The sequence below is a fragment of the Pipra filicauda genome, unplaced genomic scaffold, assembly GCF_003945595.2.
Source record: "Pipra filicauda isolate LSUMZ 115617 unplaced genomic scaffold, ASM394559v2 scaffold15_size4787011_pilon, whole genome shotgun sequence".
Taxonomy (NCBI): Eukaryota; Metazoa; Chordata; class Aves; order Passeriformes; family Pipridae; genus Pipra; species Pipra filicauda.
Genome location: NW_024104096.1, coordinates 2,072,421 through 2,090,085, shown reverse-complemented (window position 1 = coordinate 2,090,085; position 17,665 = coordinate 2,072,421). Strand labels below are relative to the sequence as shown.

At 34.9% G+C, this 17,665-nt stretch overlaps 1 protein-coding gene across 4 annotated transcripts in view; it reads left to right on the top strand.

The window, feature by feature from the left end:
* The window catches only part of KNDC1 (kinase non-catalytic C-lobe domain containing 1), a 61,054-nt gene that overhangs the window by 25,017 nt on the left and 18,372 nt on the right, over positions 1–17,665 (top strand). For 3 of the 4 annotated variants that reach the window (XM_027710919.2, XM_027710921.2, XM_039379190.1), the window contains exons 5-13: positions 1,496–1,613; positions 1,972–2,993; positions 10,453–10,567; positions 13,609–13,680; positions 13,783–13,844; positions 15,965–16,123; positions 16,477–16,554; positions 17,191–17,287; positions 17,460–17,622. In XM_027710919.2, coding sequence (XP_027566720.1) covers positions 1,496–1,613; positions 1,972–2,993; positions 10,453–10,567; positions 13,609–13,680; positions 13,783–13,844; positions 15,965–16,123; positions 16,477–16,554; positions 17,191–17,287; positions 17,460–17,622 — 1,886 coding nt within the window. The remainder of the gene's footprint in view (positions 1–1,495; positions 1,614–1,971; positions 2,994–10,452; positions 10,568–13,608; positions 13,681–13,782; positions 13,845–15,964; positions 16,124–16,476; positions 16,555–17,190; positions 17,288–17,459; positions 17,623–17,665) is intronic. The other variant, XM_027710920.2, reaches the window with a different exon arrangement.

Below are 17,665 nucleotides of genomic sequence, written 5' to 3'. Positions count from 1 at the left end.
AGCCTCTTAGTTTACCTTTAGTTAGAAATAATTTGAAACTGTATAGGATTCTTCAAGCTGATGTTTTCGAAGAATTTATATTCTGTTGGTTACCTAATAGAACATTATTTCACATTAATATGTGAAAGTTTTGCTTTAATGTTTTTGCAGACTTTGTGAATGTAGCCATAGAATAACAGTTGTCCAATGTGACTTTTCTTGGGCTCAATTCTTTTACTTCAGAACAGTGCTATCTACTTGTCTGTGGGGGTTTTTTTGTAGATTTTTCTTTTTCCTGAGCTGATAGTGTATATTCTAAATGGTTTGGCACTTGTAATCAATACTTTGCAGAAAGAGTGCTGCAACAGAAGAATTAATAGATTCATTTTTATAAAGCAAAAAGTATTGGCTCCCCAATTGAGGACTGCCCAGACAGGAGACTGTACCTGACATGGAGCCTGCTTGATCAGCTGCTGTATTTTTATTAGTTTACTTTGTAGCATAGTCAGAGGAGGGATTGTATAGCATTCTCTATCACCTCCCAGTCAGCTATTGCTGACTACTTGCACCAACCCAAAACCAGTGTGTGTCAGGGCTGGTCTAGGGTAATATGTAAAGATCACTTTGTGAGTAGGTTCTTTTCTGTTCCTTTTCCACTGGGCACTTTCTTGGGTGGAATGGAGTTGGGGGAGCTCTATGGAGGGAAAACACATAGGCATTCCTAGGCATTTTGCTGGACTCCAGCACAGTCCTGGCTCCCTTTTTCCTGTCCTTCCTTTCTCCAGTGTGTGAACCTACAGCACCTTCCACTCACAATATCAGAAGAGCAGTTGAGTAAGTTAATGGGGAAGAGCATCTCCTCAGAGCTGTGTGAGGAGATGGTGGGATGCATTTGGAAAGGCAGCTCTCTTCTGCTTCCTGCCCAAAGGGACAGGTTTTTAAATGTGTGAATATCTGTAGTTAATTGTGTGTGAGACCAGTGCTAATGCCATCAAATTGTGCTCAGGCTAGAGATTAGAGATATGAAATACTGTTACTTCTTGTGATCTGATGGCTTTCTCTAATGCTTTCTAGATATTTGTATTTTGCAGTTTTTAAAAGATGTGGGGTTTACTTTTAATGTAATTTCAGTAACATTCATCATCCTGCCCATGTCACTCAATTCAAGTGAATCACTGCGTGTTTAAAAAAGTACTAAATGCTAGCTTTTTACATTTTCAGTATGTTATTCATAAAGAATAGCATTCAAGATAATTTTTATCAGTTGTTCTTGGTGTTCTAACTGTAGGCTAAAACTTGAACTGTATTAAATGATTTCATAATAGCCCATGGTAAAAACGAGAAATTAATTCAACTACATAATAGAAACACACAGTATAATGAATAGTGCGAGAAAGACCTCCAGTGTAGTGTAGTATAAATTCAAATGTAGTGAGGGAGTTAACATTACTCGCTTTAGTCAAAATTCGCAAATCTATTCATTATTAAATGAGTATTTAACATTAATTTTCTCTAGAGCATTTTGTCATTATGTGAAGAAAAAATGAAGATTGCTTCATCAAGTAATATTTGTCGAAGTCTGTCTGCTGTTGGAAGAAGAGTTCTTTCAATTGAATCATTTGGTGCTTCTCAAGGTAACCTTAAAATATATATGTCAGGCAATCTGAAGTTCTAAACTAAATACAATGATTTTTAAAAGACTATGTTTGTATGCTTTCCTGTTATAGGTTCCTTTCTAGATTTCAAAAAGTCATTATTATATATCTGTAGGTTGGGGGTGGGGAGCAGGGAACACACGACTCTTAATTAACATAGTTAATATATTTAGATTGTCCCTTATGATTCAAAGTGACTTGTTGGAAATAGTTAATTTGTTTAACATACTGAAGATACATAACAGTAGTGGCAGAAAAAGCAATATAAAGATTTACTAGGAAAGATTAGAAGGTTTAAATACACATCTAATATAAACATCTGCTTTTTTTCATCTAGATGTCTGTGATAACATGTGGAAGGGAAGAATGTGTCAGAGAAGCTTGGGATCTAAATTGTATTCAAATGAGAAAAGCAACATAGCAGGTGATTCGTCTGCAGTGGAAGATGTGACGACTACCTGTCATAACAGCTCTTCTGTAGTTACCATGGTGACTGCCAGAGAAAGTGGTTTAAAGGAAACACAAATTGATCTGGATAATGACAAAACTCAACATTCTCACCTTGCAACTCAAACTAAAAAGAGCAAAGAAGAGGATAAACATGCAATGTATGCTGACGGCTTTGCTAGTGTTGCTTTGGATATAAAATCATGTGTTATTGACCTGGAGAGAGATGGCATTTTTAAGAAAGGTTCTTTGAGAAAAATTAAAACCTTTCCAAAGCTGCCACTTGAACCTGCAGATACAAATAACTTTTTTACTTCTGTAACCAACAGTGGACCACTAGCTAGGAAAAATAACTTCCTAACACAAGAGTTGCTACCTCTAGACAATAATAATGAGGTTGCTTTTTCAAAGGGAAATCTTAATTCATTTGCTATTAGTAGTCCACCAGAAACAGAACCAAAGAATCACCAGGTTGATGATCGTCATTTAGAAGCTCCGTGTGTATGCACGCAGGTGTCTGGCTTGAATCTAGAAGAACATGTGTCACTTATTAATAGTAAAAAGATAGGTTTTGCTTCATCTGATCACAAAGAAGACTGTTCTGGTGCTACCTGTCAAATGCTAAAACCGGCTGGTATGCTAAAAGGCCCAAATCAGTCAATTGCTGGAGCAAAAATGCTAGACAATTACCTGGCATTGGAAGACTCTTCTGAAACTTTTCAAGGGTCAAATGAAAATTATGTACCACAATTTAACAAGATGGATTCAGTGTTAACAACAAAACCCCGTGGGAACAGACATGGATCAAACCTAATTAGGTCGCCAGAATTAAGCAACGGTGCAATGAGTGCAAACAATAATGAAGATAATCTTTGTGGAGGCAGAGGTTCAGAAATCAAAAGTAATGAGCAGGTAGTAAAAATAAAGTCTTCATTATATAGTTGCTGTAGTCACTTATGTGGAGATGAGATGACTTAAATACTGTGTGATTTCTTCCCCCCTCGTCCCCTTTAGCGTCCTGGAAAATTGAATTTTGCTGATCTGCACACTTTAAGAGTTAATATTGGAAATATGGTGATCCTTTTTCCCTCTTTACTTAAAAAAAAAGTGCTGCAGTGAAATTAATAGTATTGCAAAATCAACTTCCATTTAAACTTTTCTATTTTTTTTTTTACAAATGGAGTATACTCACTAGCATGTTAGAGCAGCATTAGAGTTGATTACATTTGTAAGAGAACCATGACCAAAACATATGTATATTTTTAAGTCTTCATGTTACTGTCAGTGCATAAAGTTCACTGCCTTGAAGTGAGCCTCCCAGGTGCTTATGAAAATTGCAAAATTCCTGACTGTAAACCTGACCTCATTGGAATCAATGGCAGTATCCCATCTGCTTCAGGAGGTGAAAGAGTCCACTTTCTTTTAAATCTGACATGTACATTTGAGTTTTTGAAAATTGTACCTATGCTGTATTTGTTCTGTGTTCTTAAATTGCCGTCTCTATGTTTGTTATGTATATTTCGTTATAGAATTCAAATATGTGCACAATATGATGAATATGTTGTCTCATGCATTTAGTCTTTATAAATAGCCAAATGAGAGAGGGAGAATCTACCAGAATTTGTTGATAGATCTTTGTAGTATGGTCTCCTCTGTTCAAATTACATATCTCAGGGTGGACAAGTTTGGTCTCTGACTAGATGGTTTTCTCTTGTGCCACACTCAGAGTTGAAGGAATCCCCATGATAGGGGAGCTGCTGGCTGAAACTGCAGGATGATTTATGCTTCTCCAGCCTTGCTGTGGCTTGATAAAAATGAGCGGCACAAACTTCACGTTGTGTTTCCAGAAATTATGCTTAAGTGAAGATCTTGGGTTTTTTCTTTGCTTGTCTATGGGCAATTCAGCCTTGTTCTCTTTGCCCAATAGCCCATTTTCCAGCTATCCCATGCACTGGCACCCAGGGTTATATTCAATCTCTATCCATCCTTCTTTTCACCTTGCCTGAACACCTCCACTGGAGCAGTAACCTATGATTGCCAAGTGTGTAAAGAGCCTTTGGTTCATCATAGCTAAAAAAATTAGTGCAAACTGAAGATTCTGTCCTACCTTCTTTTATCCCTTTCTTGTCTCTTCTCCCCTCAATAGCATGTGCACTTATTAAATTCATAGTTCAGGAGGATAGTAGCTATGGATAAGCACCACATGGCATGGTTTTGCTCTCTGAGGGGGTTATTCATTGTATGCATATCAAATCCTTTATTTAGTTTTTAAATCCTGCAAATGCATTCTTCTTTTCAGACTCGGAGAAACGATCCCTTTATTGTAGACGCATCCTTTTTTTTTATCTTTTTCTGCCACCACTTGTGAACATAAATTAAGTGTAGTGATAGGGGTTCTTTTCCAAGGAGCAAAAAAAATGTTGAAATAAGACTGTATTCTGTCCTTACTGGATTACCAGGGCAACAGTTTAGTTCTCGGTACATGAAGATAGTATCAGGAAAATAATTTTCCCCAGAATTCTTGCATGATTTAAAAGCTGTTTGGTTTTCCTGCAGCAGCACTTGAGACTGGCACAGAGAAAATAAACCAAAATACGTCTTCAGGTTATTCTGCCGTACTTCTGAAATCCTCTTTTTCTTCAAATATTTAACCATCAATTTAAATGAAGTGTTCTTTCAGCCTGAACAGAATTTCATTCTTCCAAATGTTCTTCCAACGGTTATCCTGCTCCTGCTGAATTCATGGGACAATCACAGTGAATTAGAAAAGGTACCTCTTGTTCCAGGTACCCTAGTAACCAGTGTTGTGATATATACAATCTGAAAGGAAGACAGCAGGGTGGTGATTCTCTATGGTATCAGAGTTTTACAGCTGTCTTTTCGGTAGAAGAAGTGTTTGATAGACTCATGCTCTATATTCTCTTTTTTAGTAATTGACTCCAGCAATTTTTCAAGTTCTGGCACTTAAAAATATTATGTTCTTTACTAAAATCTTGTTGGTCTTAAAACAAAAAGCGAACAAAAAAAGCAAATGTAATAAAACCTTCTTTGACTATTTAACTGCTGTAGGGAGGAAAAAAAACCCTTTAAATATATTAATATCAGTGAGCAACACCTAGACTTCTGAAATAGCTTCCTGAAATGCTGAGTTTCTAGCCTGGTAATTTTTCTTTGTTTTGTGAAGGAAGGTAATTCATTTTTAGTAGTCATTAAACTGTATTGCAGACTCTATTACAAGTCTTCTTAGAACAGTGGAAGGGGTTAATGTTTTCAGCTTCTTTTTTCCCTTTTAGAAAACAGATTTTATTCCTCAGGCTTCTGAAACATAGCAGGTTTTCCCTCTGTGTTACCTGACAATTGCAAAAAAGAAAAACCATACTGTGCTATGCCTTATGTGATAAAAGTACAACTGATGTCTCTCTCTCAAGTTCCCTTTCATTTCTTAGTGCCAGAATTTTACCAAATACCTAAGTCTGAGAGTTTGCTCATTTACTGCAAAAGCACAAGTGTGAAGGCCCAGCTAATGTGATTTCTATCTTCTGGGGTAAATAGAAAATACCTCAGAAGCTTTGCAGTGCTGCTCTTTCACTAGTTTTCTATAACAGATTGCCATGATTGCAGCATATAGAGCTTTTAGAATAATATGTCTAGCATCTCTTTCAATATTTCATGTTCTTTAGAAAAGGTGCAATACCAGTCCCATCCGGTTGAAGATCAACCTTGTCTACTCTGGAGAACAGACAGTTTTTTTTCTTGCCTGTCAGTACTTCTCCAGTGGACAGTATTTTTCTGATACTCCAACACTGCTTCTTAATGTTGTGTGCTTTACTGCTAGTAAGCATTACTAAAAATACTTGCTTGCTTTTGTCTGGCTACTGCAATGTATCTTGTGAGGGTTTTCATAGTAACTTTTAGAGTTTTGCATGCCATAAATAAATATTTTTCACTTCAAGTTTGAGTGGGGATCTTTTATTTCTCTAACCAGTTTCATTCCAATCAGGTGTGTCTCATCTCTAATCCTTTTAAATATTTCTCTGTGATATAAATGCTATGGGCTTTACTTGGGAAGGGTTAATGGCATATGCAAGTTTGTTTCCTGTTGGTCATTCAGACCCTGTCAAACATGAGAAAAGTGAAAAGCCATGTAGCTAGAGGCTGACACTTTAACACTGGGGAAATAACACTTGAAGGAAAGAAAAGTTGTCAATTCCCAAAATAGTACTTACTAAGAAAAGAATGATGAAAATATTTTTTTGGCTGTTTAAAACACGCCAGCATTATGTTAATGAAATAGAGTATGTTTTCATAGTCTGAATGCTTTACTAAAAGTTGAGTTTTACAATTCTGGTACCAACAGTTAAGTAAAAGATCTCATAAATGATTTTTGCAGAACTGCAAAAAAAAAAGCCACTTTTCCAACAAGTGAGGTTTAAAATGCCATCTTTGGGCATAAAACAAAATGGCCCCAGTATGCAACTATAAGCAAGAATCGGTCATTTGGCTTTTTCATATTTTCTAACAAAATTTCTGTGCAGTGAAAAACTTTTTCATATTTTAAAAACTGAGATATATAATTTCTGTTACAAAAAATTCTGGTTTAGAACATGTAAAAAACCAGGAAGAGGCATTGGATTATAAATTTATTTCTTCTTTGGTGCAATTTTACTAGTGATAATATATTAATGAATGTTGAACATCAATATTAAAATAATGTTAATGGCTTAAATGAAGTGGACTTGAGGCCTTATGAATGCTTAACAGTTGTCTTGAGCTTGATTTGCTAAAATATATGAATAGATAGTTAAGAAACAACATGTGCTACAGGTGGTTTGACTAAAAAGTTTTAATCGTGTTTTCCAGCACTTCAGATTTTTTTTTCTTGGTGGTTGAGTGGGGATTTTTTTGTTTTACAAAATAGCAATAGCCATGAATCAGAGACTTGCATGTTAAAAACTGAAATGACCAAACCTGAGACATATGCCAAAATAAGGAGTTTTACAGTTAACAGATTCAGTGGAATTAAAATGTGCATTGTGTTAAATACCTAAAAGGTGAGGTATGAGGTGCATTATGTTAAATACCTTTATTTAAGGACTGAGGCTTCCATAAAAACTGCCTCCTAACTTCAGGTTGAGAAGTGTATTATTTTCCTTTGAAAACTGTTTTAACCAGACTGCACATGGTTTTCGTCACAGATGCAAAATGTGTGATGAAATATGACTTATCATGTACCTTGACTACATGGGATAACTGCTACAAGAAGTTACAAGGTCCTCAGCAGGTCTGCACCTTCAGTTTACATCTGAAGTCTTCCACAATTCTCTTTCTGATGTAGGAAGGTGAGAATTTGAAATAATCAGGACACTAGAAGAATGACCTTCTCAGATATTTCTTCCAGGAAAAAAATTAATCTTTTGATATGGTCAGGGTGGGGAGAGACTAGAATTTGAGTAAGAGACAATAGCAGTGCAGATAGTAATTAGCATCAAAGAAGAACAACCAGCATACAAATACTAGGTAGCAATATTAATATTGAAGTTTCTTATTTCTTTAGAATGCTTACCGGAGAAACAATGAGGATATACTTTTAAACAAAGTTCACCAACCTGTAACCACATCCTTTTTTTTTCTGATTCAGACTGATCTGGCTATTTTGTGGATGGCAGTGATTCTCACTTCTGCTAAGATTTGCTTTTACTATGTACTTTTTTTTCTTCTAAAACAGAATTTTTCTGGTGCCTCTTCATCCTCTTATTTTATTATCAATCATTGACACCTCTTTCTTATAAACTTCTGCTGCTGCTCTTAGAGTTTATTCCTGCTTTGCTGCTGTGCTTAAATTTCTGTCTGCCATTTCTTTCTTATTCCAAAGAGCTTGGATATCCCAGAATTGATGAGAAATACTTTTCAGCTTTCTGCTGTACAGCTAACTTTAGTCTCCAGTTTAGTGAGAGATTTTCCTTGCCCTTGCTAGCCATTCATCATCTTCTCCTGAAGTGAGAGGGATTTGTATATGCAGTAGGGGAAGTCCCATCTTTCTTCGCTGCAGCTTTTAGAGCCTCTAGAGACAAACTTCAAGAGGAGGGGTTTCTTACAGAGAAACATGTGGCACTAGTGTGTACTTATTACAAAAATATTCCCAAATCCCAAAACCTTCTTAATGTTTTAGTCAGTCTGTGAAATTTCTCTCACTCATGTCAGCTGTCCAAATTGAAGATTTGACTGCTCCTTTCTTTGTCAAGTGTCCATGAGCAAAGATATTTGAGAACCAGGGTGCTGTAGAGGGGGAAACACAGTACTGATCAAGAATAGTAATCTGTCAACAGTATGAAGCAGTATCTTGTATGTTCTCTAGACTAATTCATTCTTTTGACTGTCTGGCCTTTTCCTTCCTGCTGTGTGATTGATGCCTTTTTATCAGACAGTTCAAGAGCTTCCAGTAAAAGAACACATGGATGAAAGAATTTTGCACTCCAGGGTGCTGGTAATAGCAAAACTTGAGAATGAAACTGGGTCTTATCACCTGGCTTCAAATCTGTCTGTGCTGAAGTTACTAATTTTTGCAATGTGCCACAATGGAGGATAGAATAAAAGCACCAAGTTCATTTTATCCGTTGGAGGTAGACAGAATATAAAACTTTTTCAGTAAATCAAAAGATGTGTTTCGTGGCACATCTTGTTAAAAAATTACGGTTTGCCTGGTTCACCTTCAAAGATATTTAAACAGTACAAGCCAAAGTATTGTGTTCTTTGAGAAGGTATTCTGGTTAATATTAAATTATCAACAAAGTTTCAGCTACAGAAATTAATGTGGTTCTTTTCTCAATAGATTGCACTGAAGCTGTTGATCTTTATGAATTCAATACAGTAGTCTGTGTATCACATATTTTATGATAAAACCCAAAGAGCACCTCACTGAAGGGCGTTTTGTACACAGGATCATGAAGAATTGACTGTAGTAAATGACAGTGCAGAGGCCAATTTGTCAAACAGTGTACTGCCACTGGTGTGTGAGAGGGACCCTTAGTCTATTTAGATTTTACAAATACTGATTGGGTTATAAAGGTGTCTGCAAAAACAACAGAACTGTTCAGAGGGAGTTTTGTTTGTCTCTTGTGCTTCAGTTTTGTGTTGGGGTGTTTCTGGTTTGGTTGGAGGGTTTTTGGGGTGTTTTTTTGGTTTTGAGTGATTTTTTTGCTTGGTCGATTGGGGGTTTTTTGTTTGTTTTTTTTTGTTTGTTGGGGGGTTTTCAGAGGGTAGGGGAAGATTGTTTTTTCCTGAGTTAGTCCTGAATTGCTTCTGGTAATTCCTTTCTTAGACCAATTCAAATGGCCTAAATTTGACTAGTTCAGAACTGCATATACAGCAGAAAATGTGCTGTGCCCTTTTTAAAAATAGGTGGATTGATCTGCTCTAACTTGGACATTTCTGCCTGCAGTGAATTTTTAGTGTACCTTTGTAGGTGAATGGAGATTGTAAAGTCCAGCTGATGTCAAGGGCCGCTACTAGAGATAAGCTTTGCCATTAGCATGGTTTGCTCAGGGAGATGTCTGTGCACTGCTGTCAGTGTCAAGTTATTAGATTCACACAAACACACACCAACCACCACCACCACCCCCCAAAAAAAATCACAAAATGTAAAGCATGTCTCTGAAGAACAGTAAGTTTCCATGGAGCAGTACCTTTGTCACAATAAGGTATTATGCCAGGTATCAAAAGCTAAATTGATAACCAGAAAAAGAAATTCTGTTATGAAAAATTGAGCAACCAGTGATTAAAAAAGTACTATGTGCTTGGACTTCAATTAAATCTGTCATTAATTCTGTCAATATTGTTAAGATCTTTCACAGAAGAACAAGAGATGTTGATGAAATCTTTAAGGTAAGACATGTAATGCAACTGTCAGGGTAAATCAGAATTTGAATGTGGGACTTTTTTGTTGATAGCAATCATTTGAATTTTATGTTTTTCAGTCTAAGTGTTGTCCCTATAATTATGTAATTGTTTCATCATAAAAGATGTCTGTTACACAGTAGACATTCTAAAAGAGTCTTTCCTTAATATGTAAGAAAGACCTTCCAGACAGCTCACTTTTCCTGAAGCCCTTCTATTTTTGCTCAGATCTCACTTGAATTGCTCTTCCATTATGCAATTAAGAAACTACTGGTTCATTTATACAGCTAGCTAACTGTGCCATGCTTTTTAATAAGTAGTATTAATTCATTACTGGTAAGTGCAATAAATATATTTTCTTGTAGCTTTTTAGTTGAATGTGTTTTATATTAGGATTTACTTTTTCATTGCACCAGTAAAGGTTTTTAATTTGTGATTATTTTTAATAACTTTCTGCATCCTCACTCTTTTTTTTCAGTGGATCTCTCTAAAACTTCTGTTGTCCTCATATGGAAGACCTCTGAAAGATTATGAACTCTGGGCATTATGTCATGAGTGTTTATGTGCTCTACAGACTTGCATAGATTATCCAGGTATAATCTTGAAAATAAATATTTTGCCTTGTTATTTATGTTCACCATTTTAATGTTTTCTGTATTCTGTTTGAAAGTATCTCAACTTTCATTTTGTGTACAGAACAAAATAGACCATATTTCTGATTTCACTCTCTTAAATCATGACTTAGAAATTTTACTCAATTGAAGTTTTCTTCCGTATATATAGAATACCTTCTTTTTCTTTATTCTGAATTTGATGGCTTTTGCAGCAGAAATTAATCTTTATGACTTCAAGCAGTGAAAAAAATTTGGGGTTTAGATGTTTTGAGGATGTAGAAAATGTACTGTGAATTTTAAGAAAAGTACTTATGACTTGAAAGCAGGAGGAAATAAATTTTGTGTATGCGTATATATATATATATATCTATGTATGTAAACCTAAAATCTCCTCTTTTGCCTGAATTTCTTTCTGACAAATGATTCCTGATGTATTTTTGACAATACAGGGCTTTGTCATTTTAAAGCATCCAAGGTCTTGTTATGACATTGCTCCTTCCACATCCCCCATGTTTCATTTTACAGAAGAATTATCAGAAGTAAACTTCTAAGAGAGGAACGGGGAACTGTCCTTTGACAAAATTGGAATATGTTGCATGTAACTCAGAAGAAGACCATTCTAAATTTCCATAGACATTCTGAATGTTGGTTTAGCTTATACTGATGGAAAACCTGTAGCAGTTCTGATAAACAGAGCAGAGGTTCCCAGCCCCCCCCCCCCCTTTCTTTTCCTTGATTTTCTTGAGAGTTTGAACAGGGATGAGTTTGAAGTCTGTAACTGAATATAAACAATTGGATAGTAAGGTACAGAAAACTTAGTGCATCTCTTTGGATTTCAGCTTCAGTTATTTTATCTTTTATGATATAAGACTGTTTGAAAGGAAATTAACCATAAATGAAGATTTCTGAGCACTTTGAGAAAAGTTACCTGTAAAACTATGTATTTAATATACCTTGCAACAGAAGGATTATTTCAGCCTCATAACATGTTCCTAATGTTTGTGAAGATTTCAGATGACTGCACATAATGGCTCAGATTCTAATTTAATATGCATAGGTAGCCTCTGTTACTGCACTTACATCCACCCAGAATGCATGTCTTAAAAATACTAAAGAGTTGTCATCTGAACCTTACATAGCCTACAGAAGTAAACATAATGATACAAACCACCAAATGGAAGACACCTTACTTAAAATGCTATATTTGACAAATAAAGCTGCCTTGAAGTTCAATATTGTTTTCAGATTTAGAATGTTTCTGTGAGAGGGTTCTCTGCCTGTTCTGAGAGTAGTTGTGTGGAAGTTGTAGGAAGACTTATAGTGGTATTACTACTTTGGTGCCTACATACAAACATTAAGTTCTCTAGGCATCCTTTGGAATAAATAATTAAAGGCGAACCTGATATATATTTTGAATATATATTGTTAAAATATCCTTTGTCTTGACAATGGTAGAATAAGACTGTTAGCTGATGAGTCATAGTTAAATATATGAAAGGTGGAACAAGCTGGTTTATTTATTTATTAACTTAACCTTTTCCTCCACTTTTATGCTTTTCTTCCACTTTTCCTCCTTGATTACACTTTTTTCATTATCCTAAGCAGAAATTATCTGGCTAAGAAAACATAACCCAAAGCTAGCCTTTTCATGTGTTTTTCTAATTCAATTCTGCTACAAAAGTTGTTTGTAACCTCCATTTAGACTTTACTTATTTCCTCTCCTCTTATCAGAGGATGTTGCTTACATGTTGCTCATGGATGCTTTAGGGAGCCCAAGTGAGAATTCGTACATTGCACTGAACGCCTTGAGATCTGGTTTGTATGAACTTTGTGGCAGTTGCAGGCCCAGAGGCATTAACTGCTGAGAAGCAAGGACAGTGAGCATGAAGCTGCCTCTGCAGAAATAACTAGCAAAGGTTCCTATTCAGGAAGGCTTTGCTTTTCAAGACACATGCTTCAGGTCCAGCTTAAATATTATTGAAGGTAGTAGACAAGCCTTTATTTATGTGTTTTGTACGAGTAACTAGAAAAGCAAAAGTAGTATTTCCTTTTTTTCTTACTTTATTTTTTTTCTCTGAGACCTCTTCAATTACTTATTTAATAATAAATTAATATTTATTTTTCTCTTAGAACTATTTAATATTTTAAGTAATTAATCAATTTAATGCTTTAATCTCTTATTTAATGCAAGAATCTATTCTTCTAGTACTCTGTTTTTAATAAGAAGACAGTGTATTTGATGGTAGTCCACAAAGACAGGACTACACTGCTGACCAGTTGGCTTATTATACTGAAACATTAAATTACAGTATGCTTTGAAGTTATTAAATAGAGAGACACTGTTATCACAAGTTTTTCATCATCAGATAACGTGATCTCGTGACCTTAATATTAAGCTCCTGAAGACGTGACATCATTTAAAATAGTTTTAGAATTCCATTATTTCTTTTTTTATCCATGGAAAATTTCATGGCCTTGCACATACTGACCTCTGTAATGTTTCTTCAGTGAGAGAGTGTGTGTGATTATAACTGTGCAAAACAGTTCATATCCTGTCACACCTAGAGGAGTTTTGGATCTGGCCACGTATGTCTCAGCTTTCTCCAGATAATGACCCTCTATTTTTGTGGGGTTAGAGGAGGAAAGAAAGGAGAGACTTAAATGCTTAAGATAACGTATCAAAAAAACAGATAATTTATGAGAAGACTAGAGCACATCTACCTGTTATATTTCTTTTTTTATGTTTTGTTTCTTTCTTTACCTTTTCAGTGCTGGGTAAAAGAAAATAAACTTCCAGGTTTTGTCTTTGTTCTGCAGGAGTTGCTTTGGGTAATTACACATCTACTGTCTCTTTATTGGCCGGTATCTGTTCTAGCATAAGTGTTATTTAAAGCATCATTTATCGTAGGGTAATTGCTGACACTGCAAATTCTTTTTTAAATTATTTATTTTTATTAGTTTCAAATAGTTACAGGAACAGATACTTATTATGCCTCGCTCTTTTGTGATTTCTTTTGCAGTGGTCTTATGTTTGGACTCCGTGCTGATTGACTACCATGGAAATATCCTCTTTTCTGCTCCAAAAGGTGAAGGTAAACAAATACATTGCATGCTTGACTTTTATGTCCTTAGAGGGGGAGTGGAGAAGAAGGCAAATGTCTTACCTTTTATTTCTGATTTCTTTTCTCATTTAGAATCTTGTGATGTGTTTTATTTAGCTCCTGAAATTGAAGAAGAGGATGTAGATACTGAGAAGGTAATGTGGTAGGTTATATAGGTTGCTTTTTATTTTATCAAAAGACAGTTTTATCTCTCTGCTACTTGAGGAAGAAAGCTAAACTCTTCTAAGATTGTGTTAATATTTCTCATTTCTCCCAATATTTCTTGGTTATCTGTGGGGATTTTTTTAACATATTGATCTCCCATGAATTAGTTGCTTTTATAATTTTGCCTTTCAGAGTTCTTGGAATAAGTGCCAAAAATCTGTTATTCAATAGTTTTCCATAAGACTTAATTATTTTCAGCTTATTAGCAGTAAGACAGACTTTGAAGTCATGTTTTCACATTCTGAAGTTCACACTAAGATCAGTATTTTAGACAGTCTAGGCTAAAGCCCAGACATTAATCACATTTAGAAGATTGGATAAAAATATTGTTATCAGTATGTTTTTACTATGGGAACGTCATGAATTATGTCTCTTACCAATACAGTTTTCCTAGAGCTTCTTGCTATAGATAAAAGCCAGAAGGTGCTCTTAGACTGAAGATAATAAAAATGTCAAATAGCAGGTGAATGTGCCTCCACTGCAACTGCATCTGAATTGCAAACAGTGATCTTTGAAGTTAGGGAAACAGAATTATGTAACAAGAAAAGAGACTAGCTAATATGCACCTTGTGTCCCATGAATTCTTTGAAATTAGACATAATAATCATGATTCAGAAAAAAGGTTTTCATAAAAAATATACTCAAGACATTCAAATTTCTGTAACTAGAAGATGTTTGTATATCTTCCTTAAAGTGCTTTGATCCAACGTGCAGGTTTTTCAAAGGCTTCAGAAGCTTAAACTAACCCTGAAATACAATATAGCGGTTTCACCAGACAGTAGAAATTGATAATCCTAAATTCTGTGTGCTTTGTTCATTTTCTTTAGAACTAATCTGTTTCCTTATTTTTTTACAACATTATATATAAAATAAGCTGACCCATTTTCTTGCTTTTTTCCTGATAATGGTATAACTTTCAGGTTATGAACATTTAGTTCAAATTTGGGTAGGGGAATGAAGACTCTGTAGTGCCAGTCACGATAAAAGTAAAAAAAACTTGTTTTGAAGAATATGATGGACTGGATGGCAAGATTTTCCTAAATTAATAAATTTTGGGTAATCTTGCAATCCTGAGCCTAAGGGGAAGAATTTTTTTTGTTTAATGGAGTTCCTTTCTCCTACTTCAGATGTTTTTGTAGCTATTAGTAGCTTTTGCTCAATAGTTTAAATAGTTCACAGATTATTTCCTTTATAGTGAACTGCCTTGTTACATTTTGTTGATTGCTGTTCACTTTGCTTGAAAGAGTACTAGAACACATTGTTTTGTGGGACCACGTTATTTAATGCTGTGCTTAGGTTTCTGTCCACTGAACCTTTTTAATATCTTTCAGAGGCAACATGAAGTATTGTGCTTTAAATTTGTTAAAGTTGCATTTATAGTACGTTAACATAGGTAAACTAAGCATTAAGTGGACTAAATCTGACTCTGTCTTAAAACTGAAATTCTTCAAATGAAACAAGAAAGCTTGTGAAGAACAAGTACATTTCAAGGTCCCTTATTGAGGGAACTTCAGTTGGTTTAGCTGCAGGTAGCACAATAATTGCTAAAATAAATATGCAGTACCTCAGTCTTCTGACAGGTGTAATCTTCTCTGTGAAATACAAGTTCTACTGGCTAGCTTATAATTACTGTGTGCCACTTTTTTAAATGACCTTTTTTAAATAAATCGTGATTGGTCTGGTTTTATGGTAGAACTCTGAGGCTTGCAGCAATCTTTATACATGAGAAAGGAATTCTTCAAAGTGGTTCTAAAATACTTTTTTCCTAAATGATTTCCCTAGACAAAGACTAAGACGAAGTCTGTTATTCCAACAGTAGAAAATTATTGGCCCTGCATCAAACAGTTTTCAAAATGGGCTGGGATTTTCATCAGCACCTTGAAAAGCCATTAATGTAATCTGTAATTTGAAAGCTTTAGTAATTTATTTTTTTTTTTTTGACGGGAAATGGGGAGGAATTTTTGGATAATTTGCTGGAATTGTTTTTGAAGTGGAGGCTATTTTTTTTTGTCTGCTTATATCTTTCCTGTCTCTTACGTTATACCAATAGGTCTGCATTTATGGTGTTGCTGCAGTTCTATGGATGGCTGCAAAATACAGTGTTCCACCAAGTCATAAACTAGTATTGCCAAGAAAATTAAAAAAACTACTTCTGGATATGGCAAGAAAAAACCCTGATGAAAGACCTTCTCTAGCTGCTGCAATTAAGGTTGCTAGATTTAAGCAATTTTATGTGAAGTCTAGTTGTGTCTAAGTCTCATTTTAGTGATTTGAAAATCAAAATAATGATTTAGTATTTTTAGTAGGCTGGTATCTAATTAAATCATAACCATTCACTTTGGGATTTTATTTTTAAAGTTACCTCCTTAGGGACACAGAGGGGTGTGTTTTTAATTTATATTGAAATTGTCAGTAAGGTACTCTGAGTAGGTTCATAAGACTTTCTAAACTTAGATTACTTCTAAATGACTATTAATCTTGACTTTGTCCTTGTCCAAGAATACCTCACTTGATTGAAAACTTATTTACTGACTGAAGATTACATTTTGTCTTTTTTTTTAGACATGCAGTCATTATTTACTTGAACAAGGTATAGACAGCAAAAATATTTTGATCTTATTGAGTAAATCTGTCTTTGAGGTAAGAGTGCCACCTTTCTGTATGTTTTTTCAGTTAATTCTGTAGATGTTTTCCATTAAGATTTTGTACCCTGCAAGTGTCGTTAGATTTGGTTTTGTTGTTGTTGGGGGTTTGTTGGGTTTGAGGGTTTTTTTATTTATTTTCAGGTAGTCTATAGGTGTTGCCTTTTCCTAGGTCTTGCTTTCAGAATGATCACTCCACAGATCGTGATGCTCTGACACCACAATCTGTATGGGTAAAGAACAGTGACTTAATTTCATAATCTGTCTTTTTATTTAGCACCCCTCTTATCAGAAGACAGTAATACGTAATTGTTGTGTTCTGTTTATGTTTCAAATGTGTGTATGTAATGCGTGCAGCATTCAGTCAATCCATGGAACTGACTTTGTTCAAAACTTTGATTACCTTAAAGTTCTGATTTGAAACAGAGTGTTATCAAGATTTCTAAATAGTTCTACCAATCCTTAGAATTCTGTATGTAATTTATTTTAAAATTCCACCTTGGCATGACCAGGTTGTTGCTTTGCAACATTCTAGATCTATGTGAGGCTTGGGGTTTTTTTGAAGTAACGTGCTGAGCAGAATTTAAACAAAGAATATGCTAATAAATTCAATTTGGGCTTCAATTTTTGTTAGGCTGTTAAGGAAGAAGTCTTGTCCCAAGATCAGCTTGCTTTTGAATTTAAAAATGAAAAACATGAAATGGAAATGGACTCTTCAGAGTCAAGTCTAGGTAAGCAGTCAGGCTCTGACATGTTTACTTTGTTTTAGTATTTTCTAGATCAGTACTCCATGTAAGATTTTTCTCAGTCTGATATACAATTGTTTTTCTATCTAAATTGATTGTTATTTACCTTGCATTTATAGTTTTCATATTGTTCATCTTTTTGTGTTTTTGTTTTTAGGATTTGTACCTTTTACCAGTGAAAGTAAACTTGTAGCAGTTAAAGGACCAGTACCATGCCAGATTTCACTAAATTGTGAGAAAGCTAGATTACCTGTTGCATTCACCTCTCCTGCAACTCACTTTAAGCCTATTATTCTGCAACAAGATGCAAATATAACAAAGTTAGTATATCCTAAAGAAGAATAAGTTAAAATTTAGACTTCA